A 19,776-nucleotide genomic window follows, 5' to 3' on the forward strand; every position below is an offset into this window, starting at 1 on the left:
TGGAATTCCTTATAAGAATACTTTAATTACATGTTACCTGTTGGATTTTTAAAAACTTGTTCAGCATGATATAAATTTTATTTGAAGTTTTAATATTTATTTTATTATAAAAGCTTTCCTTAGTTTTATACAAATAAGCTACATGTTTTACATTAAATTTTTTCTGTTTTGATAAATAGGTGAAAGAAATTAGAGACTACATTTTAAAATAAAGAAAAGCTTAGACGAATACCAATATTCTATAAAAGGAAATGTTTTCTACTTTAAAAATTTTTTGTTATTATTTGTTGAGATATTATTTGCTGTTCTTTGAGTTAATTCAGATTTCAAAATGTTGAGGCCTTTTGACTATCTGCTTATTTCTGTATACATATCTCTACATCAAGAGCTATTAGAAACAAAATGTTAAAACCACTTTTTTTTTTTTTAAACCACTTATTTTTTAACAATGAAATTTATTAAATATTTAACAATGAAATAGTGGGATTTCTTAGATTAAATCTATCCAATGACAAACAAAGGGGAGAAAAAGCACAGTGATAATTGTGTTTTAAAAACAAATAGCAATTATTTAACCTTTGTCACGTTAATAATTATCACTTAGGTGACATATTTGGGTACTTTATCTGATGATGTCATAGTTTTCTAAATAGAACATTGCTGGTCAAGACCTAGATGTGTTTAATTCTGGTAGTTTTGAAGTGACTTTGTTTTTTACCCTCTCTCCTTTCATTTCCTTCTTTTTTTTCTCCCTGCTTTGAAAATGAAATTCGGGAGAAAAAAAGTACTCATCTAAAAATTTTGTCATGTATTTTGGAGTCTGATTGAAATTAATTCAAAGGATAGATATCTTATACATTTTCTGTTTATCATTTTGATTGTTTAAAAAAGGAAGGAGAAGCAGCATGATAATTTATACTCATAGTTCCAGTATAAAAGGGGACATTGTGTACTAGTGTTATAGTAAAAGCATCATTTCTGGCAATGAAATTATGGAATGTCTTTGGATGTCATTAATTCTCTAAAAGCTGTTTTCATTTTTACTGAAAAATTGAAAAATAATAGTAAACCAAATTAATGCAAAGTCTAATATAGTGAAAACATGTAGACCTACCATACCAAACATGGCCTCATTAAATTTACTGATTTCTATATTCATGGTCATTAAAAAATTATAAGTTAAATAAACTTACATGACAGTGGCATTGCAGTTGGTACCTACTTTTAGTTGTAGTTTTATGTGTATGAATTGAGAAAGCAAATATTTTTAAATTTAGCATTTAGTGTATATTCTTTTATGAGGACAGCTGTTTTTAGATGAGTGGTTTAGCAAGTTTTTAATGTTAATTTCTTTCTTAAATTGCTGCACAATGTTGTAAATAGTTAATCCGATCTACTTCCTGTGTTATTTTAACTATTTCCCATATTAAGTTCAGTGATGATCACTTTGAAGTTTAGGAATAAGGCTCATGTTCACAGTTGATCACCTTCTTACGTGTTGCATCTACTCACTTAAGTAGAGAGCGTTCGCTCCACTGCAACTCAGACAGCTCCAAAGAGGCAGAGGTTTGCCTCTTTTGTCCTGGTGTCTAGAACAAAACCTGGGGGTAGACATGCAGATCTGTCTTTTCAGTGAATGGGAACTGAAACCAAATGTTACATGATAACCCAGAAAGATGTTTCTTAAAAGTCTAATTAATTTGAGTGGAGTGGTAGGCTTTCTGGACCAACAGTTAACATTTGATAGAAACAGCATATTTTTCATTCCCAGGCTTTAGTGATTATAGCTTTCCAGATTTTAACACCATTTTACTTACATATTATATATTCAAATGTAAGGATTTTCAAAAATTGTTATGTTTGTGTTAAAGCATATATTTCACAACTTCCAGGTATGGTATATAATTCTTCAGACTTGGATCTAAGTCTTGGCCCCATAGAGTACTGTGTATGGGACCTCTGTCTAATTTTATTAATTTCTTAAGTAAGATTAAGTGAGATGATGCATTTAAAAAGCCTAATTCCATAATTATTTGTATAATTTACATAAAATGAGAACAAGGGTTTTTTTGTAAAAATGAGAACTTGAGATCTGTTTATTGGCTATTGTCTTCTTTAGCCATAAGACCTAATTTATTTCTGGCTTTAGTTTTGTTTGAACAGTATTAAGAAAGTCTTGATTCATTTAGCTCATAAGTTGCAAGTGATAATGATCTGATCTAGAAGCTTGACATTAGAGTAGTGGGTAATTTTTCTTTCAGTATCTTTATGATATAAATATAAAGGGCAAAAAAATATTATCATAGCCAGGGTTGTTATATTTACTCTTATTATATAGTGGTTTACTACCAGTTATATATTCAGTTTTTTTAGAAACTGCCAAAGTGATTACCAAAGTATCTCCCATTTTACCATCCCAGCAGCACAGTGCACGTGGGATCTGCTTTCTTCAGATCCTTGCCAGCATTTGGTATTGTCAAATTTTTTTTAATCTTAGCTGTTCTAAAAATGAGTAGTAGATCACATCTCATTGTGGCCTTAATTTGCATCTCCCCAATGGCTGGCCATGCTGAACATCTTTTCACGTGCTTATTTGCCATCTGTATATCCTCTTCAGTGAAATGTCTCTTCGTGTCTTTTGCCCATTTTCTAGTTGAATTATTTTCTAACTGTTGAGTTTTGAGAAGTCTTCATATATTCTTTTAGGATTAATTTAAAATTTTTCTCCCGGCTTTTTTTTTTAATGTAAAATTTCAAATGTACAGAAAACTTCAAGGAATTGTACCTGTATCGTTGCCCTCTGTATTCTACTCATCTGTTAATGGCATCTTCTTTTTAAATGCATTTCTGAGTGTTTTGCAGATATTATTATACTTTTGCCCATTAACACTTAAGTCTGCATAGCATTAGAGCACAGCGTTTAAAACTTTTTCCTTTTTCTTTTAATAGTTTTTTTTTTTAATAAAGTAACATTTACATACAATGAAATAAATCTTAAGTGTCTCATTCACTGGGTTTTGATGTATTTGTAACACATATACTCCTTGGCCTTTTATAACTAACATCCTAGATGACGTTTATGGGATGCTGTTTTACTCCAGTTTAAATGTTTTTTGTTAACCATAATCTCGCTTCTTTTATGGTAAAAGGGGATGATTGATTTACCAGCATCAGAATCATCAGGGGTACCTGTTAAAACAAGGTTTGTCTGCTCCACCCATGCCCACTAAATGAGAATCTCTAGGGGTAAATTTTAGAAATTACATTTTGCAAATCTTCAAGTCATGCCTGTTTATACAACCCATTCCATCTGAAGTTTTTCTGGGCAGGATAATCTCTTCTGTACCTGCTGCTTCATAATTTTCAGCTTTCATGCTGAGTTGACACAAGCTGTATGTTCTCATGTAGCCCATCTCCATGGCTTTTTGTTTGGACAAGATGGGGCCTTTACTATCACAGTAGATTGTCACTTGTGTCCCATAAATCTAGAGCTTTTGGAATTCCTTTCAGTTTACAGTAGATGCAGTCTACAGGGGCTTTGTTTTTGAATTAATATTATTGTATAGTATAGTTGAAACTATTCAGAGGAGTTGGCTGAGAAATTGCGTAGCTTTTTGCTTTGCCGGATTTATGAAGCCACAACACATCCCTTTCCTAATTTTCAATCAACAGAAAGCTAAATATACAATCTAATTCTCAGACTCATTTGTAGAGATGCCTATGGTGTAGAATTATGCCCTTGAGAATCCAGGACTTCTTAACTCAGCCCTATTGACATGTTGAGTTACATCGGTCTCTCCTGTGGGGGCCTACCCTGTGCAGAGATATTTAGCGGTATCTCTGTCTCGTACCCACTAGGTGGCCGTAGGCAACCCCCAGCACCTCTGGAGACAACCAGAATGCCTCCAAACTTGACTGAATGTCCCCTGGGGACAGAAGCACAGCCTCAAGAAATGGTTGCTGTAGGGAGCTGCATGGAAGGGTGGTCTGTGTTACTGAGGAAACTTAACGACAAAAACAGAAGTTATTGATACGTTATGTTTCACTACTTTTTAAATACTTCCATGGGATTTCTCTAAAAATTGTTCTTTTTACTAGATAAAAGCTGTCATGGTTCTGTTTCTTCATTGGTTGCTAGGAAATTCAGCTCAGTTTGTACTAGTTAACAGTGACTTTACTAAACTTCTGAGATTTTCTTCCCTAGCTCTTGTTCTTTTACCCTTGATGTTTTTTCCTAAATATCTTATGAACCACTTAAAACTCTTGATGAAGGCAGGTGTAGATTTTAGGAAAGTGAAGAATCCTATTCACTTTAAATGGCATTGTAATAGATAGTGGGTTAGCTAATTGAATTTACTGAAATACAGGGATTTTCTTCTTGCAAATAAACCATTAGTAATACTTTCAAATGAGAGCTATAAATGGTTTAGTTTGAGACTGAATGGTTAAGGAACAAGTAGTAAAATGTGAGCAATAGGTGATGATAGATGAACAAGAAAATGGGCTTGGAGTGGATATTATCTACACAGTCTTGTAGTCATTCTTACTATAACACAGAGATAATAGATGAAGAAACTTACTGTATTCTAGGATTTTATTATTATAGTGATAATGTTATGTAGGACTGTTTTTCTCAGAGATATTACATGGAGAAGTCTGATTTGACTTCGGAGAAGAGTTACACATAATGACTAAGAGCATGGCTTTAAATTTCTCACCATTTCCTAGCCATAAGGAAGAGTAAGAATCTTAATGCTTGTATGCCTTAAGTTTTCTTACTTGTAAAGTGAAGTTGACAACAGTACTACCTGTTTCATCGGGTTTGAGGAGGATAAATAATAGACATAAAGCTCTTAACTTAATGCTTGGGCCATAATAAGTGCTCATTACTGTTAGCTGTCATTTTTAATTTTTTAAAATTATTCATAGATTAATAATATGACTTTAGAGTTTTATTATTTTGATCTCAAGATATGATTAAAATATAGGACATTGTTTCTGTAGAGTATTTGATAGTAGGATCTTTGTATATATCATCCTTTATAGTACTTCCTAGTGTCAGAAAGGATTATGTGAAAGATAAAAAATAGCCTTTAAGCATATAGTAATGTGTGATGTCACACTTTGTAGAAAATGGTTATAATAGACTCATTTTGTAATCTTTACTCTGTAGCACAGATTTTTAGAACTTATTTTGGGGTAGCCTTTTGAGTTTAGTGCTCTTATGTCCCTTAGTATCTCAATACACATTTATTTGTCAGTGTGACATATTTCATTATCATAAGAAAAATACTATGCTTCCTAAACAATCAGAATTAAGTCATAGTTTTTTAATAGATAAGGCTTTAAGGAAAAAGATGAAAAGTGCCATGGTCTAGCAGTGCTCTCCTGCTCTGTTTTCTGCAGTTTTAGACTTGATCTTGAGTGATCTGAGGATCCTTAGAGGGAGAGAAGTGACAGAAAATAAGAGAAGGGTGATAATTGAGCTCTTTGGGATTGGAGCTGCTGACAGTCCCCAAAGATAAAGCACAAGTGGCATGGTCTTTTCTATCTAGGGCTTCAACTAGAATTACTTTTCTCCTTTATAGCAAACCTTAGAACTTTGTTATTATTGTGTCTTTTTGGATTTTCCCCCAACTGATGTGTTTTTGCTTTCTTTCTCCTTTAATTTTGGTTCCACTGCATATTACATGCTTTAATTTTATAGCGATCTTCTGTTAAAACACGAGATCTTTAATCAATATTGAAGAAGAAAGACAAGGCAAAACCATTTACTGGAAATGAATTCTATAAATGGTCAATTATGCTGCCTATTCTATTATGAATGTTAGTGTTCAATATACAAAATGTTTTAATAATTGTACCCTTAATTAAATTAGTACTTTGAAACTTTTTCATTGCATAATTTGCTTCTGGACTGCTAACTTTGCTATAGCTGGAGTAGAGGCAGTGAAGAATAGTGGAATAAATGTGCTTTGAAATCTAACTGGAGTTTTGCCTGATTCCCAGTTGGTGTCTACTAGCTTATGTAATCTTGATCTTTGGATTTCTTGGCTGAACACGGCAAAGTTAGGCTCCTTACCTCTGGTAGTTGGTGATTTACATGAGTAAACGTGAGAGCACCTCTGGTAGCAAGTGCCTTCTGTGTCGGGCTCCCTTCCCCTCCCAGTCTCTACTGAGCTGTCTCATCCCTGTGATTGAGTTCACTTCCTTGTTGAAGACAGAGTCCCAGAGTAACCTTTGAAAGGCTTATATTGATGACGCAATTAGAAGAAAAAAGAAGTTTGAAAAGAAGTAGAACAGAAGAAGGCAAATAGGAGAAAAAAGAATTTTTTGCTCTAATAGAGTACTTCTTTAGATAGCCGGTTCTTCATATTGGAAAAGAGTGAATTCTCTTTGCTCACATTGTTCCTGCTGTTAGTCAGAAATATATTTAAAGAGGTGGGTGTGTTGTGTTTTTAATTTTTTATGTAAATTGTGAACTTTTGGCTCATCTGGACAATTTTGCCTATAAAACTTTTCTAATTCTTTCCCCAGGTCAGTGAAGGCGGGGTGGGGCATGTAGCTATTTAAGCAGGAAATTAGGAGACAACTCATACATGCTTCTCAGGCAGTAATAGTTATAATGTTTAAATGATGAGCTCTACATACCTTAACTTAGCCCAGTGAACCTCTGAGGAGCTACCTACTTTGTTAGATGGCAACATAGAACTTCATGACTGTTGTTGATTATATCATGTGATGCATTTTTATTGTTGCCAGTGTGATGATACTGTAGCAGTGGTTGTTCCCTGTCTGGATATTGCTCACTCAGGAAGCTATGCAGTTCTGATTTCTAAGTCTATGGCTTATTGTAATTCTCTGCCTACATGTTTTTTTGACTGCGTGTGTTAGAGGTTATTAAGCATTTATAGCCCTTTGATTTCAGGAAGACTGTTTTAGTTTATAAATCTTAAAGTTGAAAAACCTTCCTGGTGGCTCAACTGGTAAAGAACCATCCTACCAGTGCAGGAGATGCAAGAGATAGAGAGTTCAATCCCTGGGTCGGGTAGACCCCCTGGAGAAGGAAATGGCAACCCGCTCCAGTATTTTTGCTTGGAAAATCCTATGGACAGAGGAGCCTGGCAGACTGCAGTCCATGGAGGTCACAAAGAGTCTGACATGACTGAACACGCATATTCACAAAGTTGAAAAATAGAAGACCCTTAGGTTTTTGTTTTAAAATTGTGTATGAAATTCCACTGATATAAGTAGTACATTTATAAATGCATTTGTAGATTCCCTGTCTGCTGTTACATAATGATTGGGCATTGGAAAAGGAAAAAGACATACCCAGGAAATAGATTTCTTTCCCTCTGTTTAAATACTCATTTGCTATGTGATTTTTGTGGGTTTTTTTGTTTTTTCTTATGTAGCATAAGATTCTGTCTTTTCTGGCAAGATTGTCTGGATAAATATTACATAGTACATAATGAAAAATATATGCATTTAGCAAGTTCATATATTGTTTTTTAAGAAATTGCTACAACATTCCTCCAGTGGAATTCAAATCAGCTACCATGGATTGCTTGTTTTTCCTAGTTTGCAGATTATTTTAGGCACGTGAACTGTAGTTAAAAGATTTGCTTACATTACTTGAAGTCAGTTTATCTTCCAATAAATTACCTAGTTGAGGGATTATATGACAATACAAGAAGTTTGTATTTCTCTTAAGATGTTGAAGTTATGTGCCAGCAATTATGTGTGTAATGTTTTGTCTGTTTTCAGGTCCAGTGATGCACCAGCAGCCTCCTTCTCAACAGTACAACATGCCCCAGGGAGGCGGGCAGCATTACCAAGGCCAGCAGCCACCAATGGGGATGATGAGTCAAGTTAACCAAGGCAATCACATGCTGGGTCAGAGGCAGATCCCCCCCTATAGACCACCTCAACAGGGTACGGCTCCACGGGGAGAAATTCTCGCAGTGCTCGAAAGGCTTTCCATTTTAACGAACTTTTCATATAGGCAAAGTTAGAGCCTTTTCTTTCTTGATTTTGAAAATCATATTTTATTATTTTTCTTAAAAGGCAATGGGTATAGTAGGTACAGAGGGTCACGAAAAGTGGATATGAACTCCCTGGTTTATGGTTTTGTTTATTCTTTTCTGGGAAAAGGTTATGACATCAAATTATTATAAGCTCACTAATTTACAGCAGAAAACACCATTTTATTTTTGAGAAATTACTAAATGTGTGATCAGAAACAAACCCTAATTTGTTTCAAACTGCACTAATATCAGGAAATTAATTTTCTGCCAGTTTGAATCTCTTTTTAGGAAGGTAGTGTTTGTGTATTTGAGTTGGTATTGTTTGATATTGCATGTATGGTCTTAACATTGATTTCTGTGAGATGTGGTGTGTGTTGTTGCTGTGTGTTTATGCATGTGTGTGTATAAGAAAAGTCAGAAGTGTCTGAGATGCCACAGCATGGGAGGGGAATCTACGGCTGAGAAATAATCTGTCATAACATCAGATTAGACCGAATGCCTTTGATGACACAGAGAACAAACTATTTACATCTTGACTGGTTGTGGTTTTTCAGGCCCACCACAGCAGTACTCAGGCCAGGAAGACTATTATGGGGACCAATACAGTCATGGTGGACAAGGTCCTCCAGAAGGCATGAACCAGCAATATTACCCTGATGGTAATCTCTCCTAATGTTAACTTTCCCATTTTCTATCCCTGCCAGTATTAATGTAGCTAGCTACTCAAAACATTGTAATGAGAATGAAACAACTAACACTGTGTTTCTTCCAAATTTAGAAACACTTCAGTAATCTAAAGCATCAATCGTGGCATTAATTTATAACCTATTTTAAAGTATATTTTGCTTGGTTATTCCATATTCGTATCGTCAGGCAACATGTTCTATCACTGGAATCCTATCTTATGTAAAAGAAGATCCTTTTATATCTGAATTTGTTCATTTGAGCCAAAGCAAGTGTTACTGATTTGCTTTTTTAAGAAACAGCTTTATTGAGGTAATTCATACATCATAAAGTTCAACTGTTGATTTACTTTTATTCATTGTATAAATACAAAGAGAATATAGTTCTTGAGTATTCTACCAAATTTTATCCTATTAGTTAATATTACATATGTCTCAAAGAACTATGGTTTATATATGTTATCATTTGCATTTGAGAAAAATTTTGGAGGCTAAATTGTATCCATAATATAGCTATTTATATAGAGTTAGTAGAATAGAAAGGCATTTGAAAATCAGATTTTAACTCTAGTTATTTAGTTTAATGGTAATTTTATTTCTTAATGAGAAGGTAGCTTGTGAAAAAATGGTCAGTAAAAGATATACTGTGTTTAGTAGTAAGCCAAGTTTACAAGTAGACTGTCATCATACAGTAGACTGTCATCATACAGTTGTTTTTTTGTATGCTTGAAAATTGTATGATACAATATTGAAGAAAAAATAATCCAGACATATAAAATTGATCAGATAGAGGTGGCTATTCACATTACAAAATGATCTATCTTGTTTGGAAGGATTTGCCAAAATCTTCATTTATATTAAGCTCCCTTGATGTAAAGCTCCCTTAGGTAAAACTACTTAACAAACTTGGAGAAACTAAGAACTTGAAGCTGAAATGTTGAGACCATTTGACTAGAAGCTAGTGTAAGCTAGCAGGAGGATATGACTTGGTGTATTTAAGAAAGCATTTTGTCTGCCACTTTCTGTCAGTGTATAAATCCTAAGTGGTATAAGGACATTGTTTTTTTCCTGCAGAGATTCTGCTTATATAGGCAGAACAAACACGCCTTATAGAATTTTGCACACAAAATATGTGTTTCTTAGTGGTAGTGATACATATGGATAATTTTCGTTAGAAAATATTTTTTAAAAAATCTTTTACTTGCCCTCAGTTATTTAGAATGTTAGAGTTCTTTTGTTTTCCTTTCACATGTAGACATTGTTTTAACTTTTTTTTCCTAGAAAAACTTTAGTTACATTTATATACTATAGATATTTTAAAGAAATGAAATCTAGGTTGCTAAATACATTAGGTATAGTCTGCTGAAAATAAATGATAGTCTTGTTTAATTTTTAAAATACATTTTAAGTAATTGAGGTGAATTTAGTACCGTTATTCTGTTACTATTTCGTGAAACATGAAATTTATATTGTTATAAATATGAACTTTCTTATATGTTGTTCTTATAAATAGGAGAACTTTAAGGTTGCTATAAATAATTCTTTTATTGTACAATGGAATTTAAAAATTTAAGCTGTATATCATTTTTACGTAAATGTGTATTAATATATTTTTCTGATATTAACATAGAGTATTTCATTTATAGCAACAGTCAGTTTTCTTAAACAGCATTGGATGTTTTCTTACTACGTTTTGATACTTATGCCAGTAAATATGTAGCTAAGGACCAGCAGACTTTTTTCTGTAAAGGGCAAGGGAGTAAATATTTTAGTCTTTGCAAGTCCTATGGTCTTGGTCTCAACTACTAAACTTTTGTGGTAGCAGGAAAACAGCTATAGAAAATATGAATGGGTATGACTGTTCCAGTAAAGCTTAATTTGCAAAAACAAGCCACTGGCTCTATTTAGACTGCAGGCTGTAGGTTGCCAATCTATAATGTAGATACTTAGGAGGTGGTTTGGAAACACTGAAATACTAGAGTTATGAGTATTATATTTATTCATAACTATATTCTTCCTTCCTTAATTAGGTATTCTTCTAAAATTTAGTTCAGATTTTAGCTAACGCAAAGGTTTTTTCCCGCAATTTCTTTGCGCAAGTAAGCTGAAAGGACTAAGCCTGGCTGTCTTGCAGGTGTAACTTACTGTGCCTTAAAATTAAAAGTGTGCTCTGGCGCTTAACACAGCCTTAATTCTACGAAGCTGTATGTTTATGATACTCTAGAAATATTTTCTGAAGGCTCCTAGAATGTCAGCATTAAGCAATATATTTTTGCATCTGAAAATACTTTGAGATACAAATACTTCAGGAAGTTAATACAGAATGTGAAATATTTAAGTTTCTTTTAGGGGGAAAAAAACTTATGAGCTCTTTTATATTTTGCATTGTTTTAGCATATGCTGTGGAATTGGCCACCAGCAGAACAGGTGTTTGACAAAATATGATAATTGCTTCCTTTGCTTATTCTAACTTAATTCAGGTTATTTACATGTGAAAGGCCTAAATGCTTTCCTTTTCTTTTTTTTTAAAAAATGGAAGATAGAGTTTTTTTTCCCCTCCTTGATGAGGATTATCAGAGTTAAGACTAAATGTAATGTTTCTAAAACTGTTTTTTGCTTTAAAAAGAAAATGCACGTTATCTCAATATGAAAGCAATCACATTTGGTAAATATTTGGCTAATGCAATTGAAATTATTTTTTATGTATTTCCATTTCTTTTTCTTTTTTTTCAGTTTTATCTGAAAGTATAAATATATTTAGGGTTTTCACTCAGTGGCCATTAACGTTTCTTCCTGTCTCTTGTCGAATTGATGTAGGTCATAATGATTACGGTTATCAGCAACCGTCGTATCCTGAACAAGGCTACGATAGGCCTTATGAGGATTCCTCACAACATTACTACGAAGGAGGTATCTATATACCTTCACACACATACACATATATATCCCCTTCTACAGGAACAAAAATTCTTGCATAAGAGAACTTCTACCCACGCAAAGCTCTCGTAGAATACTAGTTGCTGGCTGTCTTGAAAGTTCCAGGGAGCCTAGAACAATCAGAATAATTTTCTTACAAATATTTAAAATGTATAACCATGACTTGCCATTTCTAACAACCATAAAAAGACTAAAACATTTTAAAATAATTTTTTCCCCCGGTGGAAATTTTCTATTTGAACATAAATCCATCAATCCAATTTTTTTTTTCTTGTTGTGTGTTCACATATGTATAATTTTACATATAAGTTTAGTGCCTCTAGGAAACAGCTTGCTGATCTTGTGTAGCTAGTGTGTGCTCTTGTAGCTGTCTTTAATTTTTGTCTTTTTTATTTTATTTAGCATAGTCATGATCTTATGACTGTGATGTTCCAGTAAATGTAATGCTCGTATGGCAGAGACGCTGAAAATGCTGCAGTTCAACCTTGCAAAATTGGCTTTAACTGCAGTTTGTTTGGCCGAAATCCTTCTGTTTGGTTTGAGTTTTTTCTTTGTTTTGTTAACTTTTAAAAATCAATATAGCATTTAATTTTGTTCTTGTGTTGTTGGCTATGCATCTTAGAGGAAAAAAGTTAATTAAGCAAACTCCTCAGTATTTTCTTTTTGTCCTCTTCTCCAATTATCATGTAGGAAATTCACAGTATGGCCAACAGCAAGATGCCTACCAAGGACCACCTCCCCAGCAGGGCTACCCACCCCAGCAGCAGTACCCGGGGCAGCAAGGCTACCCAGCACAGCAGCAGGGCTATGGTAACTGCTTCTGGAAGTTTTACCTTTGTCCCGCCCCCCAAAATGTGGAAGTGGATATTTAATGTTCATTTGAAAATTCATAGTTTAGCTCAGCTTGCTCATGGAGTGTCTCTTTAAAATGTTCTTAAAACTAGTAGTCTGTTTAAGAGAAAGCATAAACTGGAGATGGCTCATTGACCACAGGTAAGGTATAGAAAGTCATTTGAAATGAATTCATTAATTAATCAATTCCTAAACCTGTTTGGCATTCATGACCAGCCAGTAGCTTTGCATGTGCTTAGAAAACTGATGAGTTGGGTAATTACTAACAGTATCTACATAATCTGCTTGGCAAATTCATTTCCAAAACTAATAACTGTACCATGAAAAGTAACATTGATCCTTTGGTGTACAAATGAGGTCCATTTGGAATGTCTAGAGAAAATGTTTTTGTCATGCCCTTTTAAATTAGCAGTGTACACTTCCCATGGGGGTGTGTTTACTGCAGGTATGTATCTTACAGAGTTTGGAGGAAGTATAGCCATTTTTTCTTATTATATTCTCACTGTAATATTTACTAGTTGGCTATCTATTAGATAGGGAGTGGGGAATGATACAGACCTGATATATCAGTCTGAAATATCAGTCTTAATTATCTATGACTACTTGAGATATAGGAAAATATAGTTCCTATGATAGGAGATATAGCTGCTTAATTAGATATCATCTTTTGCTAACAGGGTCTCTTTTTTTACATCAATATGTCTAAATGACTGTGGTTCAGATCATGAACTAGCTCCCTATTGGAAAATTCAGGCTTAAATTGAAGAACGTAGGGAAAACCACCAGGCCATTCAGGTATGACCTCAATCAAATCCCTTATGATTATACAGGGGAGGTGACAAATAGATCCAAGGGATTAGATCTGGTAGATGGAGTATCTGAAGAGCTATGGACAGAGGTTTGTAATGTTGTACAAGAGGCAGTGACCAAAACTATCCCAAAGAAAAAGAAATGCAAGAAGGCAAAGTAGTTGTCTGAAGGGGCTTTACAAAATAGCTGAGGAAAGAAGAGAAGTGAAAGGCAAAGGCAGAAAGGGAAACATATACTCAATTGAATGCAGAGTTCCAGAGAATAGCAAAGAGAGATTAAAAGCCCTTCTTAAAAGAACAGTGCAGAGAAATAAAGGAAAATAATTGAAGGGGAAAGACTAGAGTTCTCTTCAAGAAAATTGGAGCTAACGGGGCATTTATGCAGGGATGTACACAATAAAGGACAGAGGTGGTAAGGACCTAACAGAAGCAGAAGAGGACTAAGAAGAGGTAGCAAGAATACACAGAAGAATTATACAAAAACAGTCTTAATTACCCAGATAACTACCATGGTGTGGTCACTCACTTAGAGCCATCCTGGAATGTGAAGTCAAGTGAGTCTTATAAAGTATTACTATGAATAAAGCTAGTGGAGGTGATGAAATTCCAGCTGAGCTATTTAAAATCTTAAAAGATGATGTTGTTAAAATGCTGCACTCAATATGTCAGCAACTTTGGAAAACTCAGCAGTAGCCACAGGACTAGAAAAGGTCAATTTTCATTCCATTGAATGAAAGAAGAATGTCCAAACTATCATCTAATTGTGCTCATTTCACATTCTAGCAAGGATATGTGCAAAATCCTTCAAGCTAGGCTTCAGCAGTGAACTGAGAACTTCCAGATGCACAAGATGGTTTTCAAAGAGGCAGAGGAACCAGAGATCAAATTGTCAACATTTGTTTGATCATAGAGAAAGCAAGAGAATTCCAGAAAATCATCTACTTCTGCTTCACAGACTATGCTGAAGCCTTTTGTGGATTGTAACAAACTGGAAAATTCTTAAAAGAGATGAGAATGTCAGATCACCTTAGCTGTCTCCTGAGAAACCTGTATGTGGGTCAAGAAGCAACAGTTAGAACCAGACATAGAATGACCTGTTCAGAATTGGGAAAGGAGGACTTCAAGGCTGTATACTATCACTATGCTTATTTAACTTATATGCAAAATGTAGGACTAGATGAATCACAAGCTGGAATCAAAATTGCCAGGAGAAATATCAATGACCCTCAGATGCGCTGATGATACTTCTCTAATGGCAAAAGTGAAGAAGAACTAAAAAACTTCTCGATGAGGGTGAAAGGGGAAAATGAAAAGTTGACTTGAAACTCAACATTAAAAAAAAACTAAGATCTTGGCGTCTGGTCCCATCACTTCATGGCAAATAGAAGGGGATAAGTAGAAGCAGTGACAGATTTTATTTTCTTGGCCCCCAGAATCACTGTGAATGGTGACTGCAGCTGTGAAATTAAAATACACTTGCTCCTTAGAAGGAAAGCTATGACAAACCTAGACAGTGTGTTAAAAACCAGATATATATAAAAAAAAACAAAAAACCCAGAGATATCACTTTGCCGACAAACGTCCATCTAGTTGAAAATATTGTTTTTCCAGTAGTTGTGTACAGACAGATGTGAGAGTTGGACCATAAAGAAGGCTGAGCACCGAAAAATCAGTGCTTTCGAACTGTGGTGCTGGAGATGACTCTTGAGAGTCCCTTGGACTGCAAGATCAGACCAGTCAATCCTAAAAAATCAACCCTGAATATTCGTTGGAAGGACTGATGCTGAAGTTCCAATACTTTGGCCACCTGATACTAAGAGCTGACTCATTAGACAAGACTCTGATGCTGGGAAAGATTGAAGGTGAAAGGAGAAGGGGGCAACAGGAGATTAGATTGTTGGATACATCACTGACTCAATGAATTTGAGCAAACTCTGGGAGATAGTAGGGGATGGAGGAACCTGGCATGCTGCAGTCCATGGGGTCACAAAGAGTCAGACCTAACTTAGTGACTGAAAACAACAACGTCTTTCTTTTTTTATTCATTGATTTAAACTCTGCTGTTGTTATGGGCACCTCTTTCCATCTGTGATAGCAAATATGAGAACCAGAATCAGGCAAAAATTCCATTGCGCCTTTGGCAATAAGCAGTGAAATTTCAGTCAAGTATTGGAAGTTAGGTATTTTCCCCTCGTTGATCAGTTCTGGTTCCCTAATTCCAAATATGACTTTAGAAATATTCCATGTACCTCCAACTAATAAAAAAAAAAAAAAAAAAAAAATTCCATGTATTTCTTGTCTTTTTGAAGGGATGTTCTTACTACTCTCAAATGGCATTTCCATTTCATGACCATTGGACATTTTGTACGTTGAATAAATAGAGTATTCTGGTTTTATTGTGTTTGCATGAAAACAAATGTTACATGGATCAGTCAGGCAAGTTTATTGAGTTAAGAGAAATATTTTCAGTGGAAAGAGAGAGTAAAAGAAATTTAGTAATCTGGGTTTAAGTGGTTAAATGCTTTTCTGTCTGACATTGGGTACCCTCATGGAAATGTTCCCACTTTGCTTATCTGTAGGTTTTAGTTGTCAAACTTCATTCTAATAGAAAATTTAGCTTTAATAATTGGGTGCATAATAATTACATAGTCAAAAGAGGAGACTGATGGAATTTATTTCAGCTTGAAAATTTACTCTCTTTTGACATTCCTCTATAATCAGTGTTTTCTGTGATAGGTTTTGAATGGCTGTGAGTGAAAACATTTGAGCAGGAAAGCATTTCAGCTTATGCTTTATAAAGCATTCTTGACAATAGACAGTAGTAGAATTTATGAAATAAACATATTTGTTTGGCAAGCCAAATTAGTCCCTTGTCTCTCTCTGGATGTTGAAATCATTCACTTATGTGTGTTAAGTGTTAAAGGTGATGGGTACACAGAGTGTAACTTTTGAATCGCGCTTTTTCACATGCAATCTGTGGCTCTTCAAGTCTTCTTTAGTTTCTGTTTGTCAGTGTTTGTCAGTGTAGAGCATAAAGCTTTCTTTTGGGAATTGTGAATGTAAATCTGGAATTTACATGTAAAATCATTCTTTGTGATTCTTCTAGTGATTGCAAGTGTAAATGTTGAGTTATACAGCTGCAACTATCACTGATTTCCAAACTTAAATTAGAAATTTCTTCAGTATTTTAATTTGAGTCTGCTTCTTGCTTTTTTCTTTTACCCTTTGCTTATACTGGTTAACTTTCTAATAGAAATACAGATAAGTTCCCTTAACATCATGGAGTTCATGTGCTTTACAATTTATAGTATTTTTTAATAATTTATTTTTAATTGAAGGATAATTGCTCTGTAATATTGTGTTGGTTTCTGCCAAATGTCAGCATGAATCAGCCATAAGTATACCTATGTCCCCTCCTTCTTGAACCTAACAGTATTTTTACTTATAAATTTTGGAATTTGTTTCAAAAAGCATTTGAGAAGAATCAAGATAGCAAACTATTCTTTTGAGTTTAAAAATGAGAGCATAGTAACATCTAATTCTAAACCCTTTCTAGAATTCTAGGAACTTGCTGTATTTTCTTCTGGGGTTTTATTTGTGTTAATTATTTTGCAGGTCCTTCACAGGGTGGCCCAGGTCCTCAGTATCCTAACTACCCACAGGGACAAGGTCAGCAGTATGGGGGTTACAGACCGGCACAGCCTGGACCCCCACAGCCACCGCAGCAGAGGCCTTATGGGTACGACCAGGTAAGTTACTTGGCCAGCTGTGTGGCTGCCTCATTGTTTGCTCACTCTTGATTAGCTTAAATATTTTTCAGTTGGCGACTCATTTTTCCCTCCTTTTGTTTATAACATGAGTTAACCAGAAAAAAAGTATTTTCTCTTGAGTCTTTTTCATAGAATGTTAGCACAGTCAATGGCACCCCACTCCAGTACTCTTGCCTGGAAACTCCCATGGGCGGAGGAGCCTGGTAGGCTGCAGTCCATGGGGTTGCTATGAGTCAGACACGACTGAGCGACTTCACTTTCACTTTTCACTTTCATGCATTGGAGAAGGAAATGGTAACCTGCTCGAGTGTTCTTGCCTGGAGAATCCCAGCGACGGGGGAGCCTGGTGGGCTGCTGTCTATGGGGTCGCACAGTCGGACACGACTGAAGCGACTTAGCAGCAGCAGCATGGTTACTGTTGCATATAAAACATGGCATTCTCCAGGCACCAGCATTCATTCATGTTCATTCATTTATAGTCTCTCTCTAGTCTTTACCCTGCAGGCATGCTTCCCTTAGCCCTTCCAAACATTATTCTGTATTCTAAACCCCCTGATTTCTCTTATTTCCCTCCTGCTTATTGTTCAAGACTCCTCAAGACCTGACCTGTTGAAACGTGGAGTCCGTCTGAGTCAGTGCACTCACTGGCTCTCAGCTTCACGTCAGCACGTTCACTCCACGTCCTCAGCAGCTACGATGGCCTTTCTCTTTCTGCTCATGCTCACAGCCTGTCTCTGCTGCCTCCTGTACCCCTATCCACTATGTCAGATGTTAATACTCTTTCTTTCTCCCCTGTTATCCTTCCTTCTGCTTCCTTTAGATAAGTATAAGTATATCTCATCCTATGATGTCTGTGTTCTCTTAAACCTTCTTTTCATCAGTAAATTGCTCAGGCTTAATAATCTCTGCCACAGTCATTGTTTTATGAATCTTCTCATACATGCTCTAAATTATTAAGATGATTTATTATGTTGGCAGGGTTTTTTTTTTTTTTGATTGATTTCAGGTTTGTTTAATGACTTTACAGTGAGGAGAATATGATCTGTTCACCACTTAAGCTGCCTAAAATACATTACTTTCTAATGTCAGGGTTACAGACCAATAGGAATGATCTAGTTTGAGGAACAAGTCATATACAATGCTGGTTAGATGCTGAGGCATGAGCAGCTCTTTGGTCAACGCTGTCCCAAGTCGACAACCCTCTTGTACTGACACTTTCTAGTTAGGTGGGAAAAGTAAAAGGATGTGGACAGATAAGTAATATTAAAAAGAATATACTAAGATTAAGTCAAAGGATTAGGTAGAAGTTTTATTTAATTGTAAAATAAGTGTTGACTAGTGAGTATTTAAGGACAAGATCTCTGAGCAGATATAATTTAGGCTCATTCTAATCCACAGGATAGCTGTTGAAAAGTGGTCATTTACTCCGTAATTCAGCAGATTTTTATTAATTTCCCGTGTGTGCTGGACACTCTGTTGTGTCCTAGATGAGTGAAACACGCCTGGTCCTTACGGCTCATGGATAAACTCCCTCCATCTTCCTTAACTTCACTTTAGCATTTGACTCAGGTTCCTATTTTCATTCTTAAGTGGTGTTTTTTAGCTTCTACATGACTACTGTTTCATTCCTCTTACATTTCCAGTGATTCCTTTTCTATTTTCTACTTGTTTCTCATCTTTCTTTTACCCTATCAGTTTCTTTTATCAATCCTTGGCTTAGTTTTTCGGTCTGTATTCCTCCTGCCTTACATTTTCCGTATCCTTAACCCACCCTTCTCAACCCAACTCCAGCTCCATTTTTTCAGCTGTGTACAGAACATCTCTCCAGGTGTCTTGCCATTTTCTTCAGCTTCATCATTTTCTTTCTGACTTGTCATGTTTCTGAATCTCCTAAGCTTATATCATTCATTAAGCAAATGGTTCTTGAGCAACATTTATCTGCCAAGATGGGAACATGTTAGGAAAATTAGATCGATATGGACTCTGTGTTTGTGAACTGAAGTCTAGGTGGGGTACAGACAAGTAAGTAGATGATATGATGTAGTGTGAGAAGGTACTTGTATGAGGGAAGGCAAGATTTTTGTGAAAGGGAGCGCTTAACTCAGATACATGTTCCTTGGGAAGTATAAGTGCGGGAGCCAGCTTGTAGTAGAGAACAGAATGGTATTCTTGTCAGAAAGAAGTGCACTCATGAAGGACTAGTGTTAAGATATGTGGCTCAGTAAAGCAGAAGTGTGGGGAGGAAGAGGCAAGAGTGGAGAGATAAATTAGGGCCAGGTTTGGAGGACTCTTGTAAGCCATAGAGGGGAGCTTGGCCTTCATCTTGATAATGGTGTGGCTCAACCACATTGCATTCTCACCAGCAGTGAATACGAGTTTCTGTCACTCTGCGCCCTCAATCAGCATTTGATGTTATCAGTGTTCAGAGTTTTGGCCATTCTAATAGGTGTGTGGCGTATCTCGTTTTATTTTGCATTTCTCCAATGACATATTATATAGACATCCTTTCATGTGCTCATTTGCCATCCTTATATCTTCTTTGGTGAGGTGTCTTTTCAGGTCTTTGGCCCATTTTTTGATAGAGTTGTTTATTTTCTTTTTGTTAAGTTGTAAGAGTTCTTTGTATAGGTTAGATAATAGTCCTTATCAGATGTGTCTCTTTCGAGTACTTCTTTGTTTTCAAGACTTTTCTTATTTT

General features: G+C 35.4%; 1 protein-coding gene across 6 annotated transcripts in view; it reads left to right on the forward strand.

The window, feature by feature from the left end:
* SS18 (SS18 subunit of BAF chromatin remodeling complex) overlaps positions 1–19,776 on the forward strand; it is a 70,027-nt gene that overhangs the window by 41,972 nt on the left and 8,279 nt on the right. For 4 of the 6 annotated variants that reach the window (XM_065932415.1, XM_065932418.1, XM_065932417.1 and 1 more), the window contains 5 exons: positions 7,768–7,935; positions 8,582–8,686; positions 11,528–11,620; positions 12,338–12,457; positions 16,924–17,057. In XM_065932415.1, coding sequence (XP_065788487.1) covers positions 7,768–7,935; positions 8,582–8,686; positions 11,528–11,620; positions 12,338–12,457; positions 16,924–17,057 — 620 coding nt within the window. The remainder of the gene's footprint in view (positions 1–7,767; positions 7,936–8,581; positions 8,687–11,527; positions 11,621–12,337; positions 12,458–16,923; positions 17,058–19,776) is intronic. The other 2 variants (XM_065932416.1, XM_065932419.1) reach the window with 1 other exon arrangement.

Source organism: Muntiacus reevesi, chromosome 4, assembly GCF_963930625.1.
Source record: "Muntiacus reevesi chromosome 4, mMunRee1.1, whole genome shotgun sequence".
Taxonomy (NCBI): domain Eukaryota; kingdom Metazoa; phylum Chordata; class Mammalia; order Artiodactyla; family Cervidae; genus Muntiacus; species Muntiacus reevesi.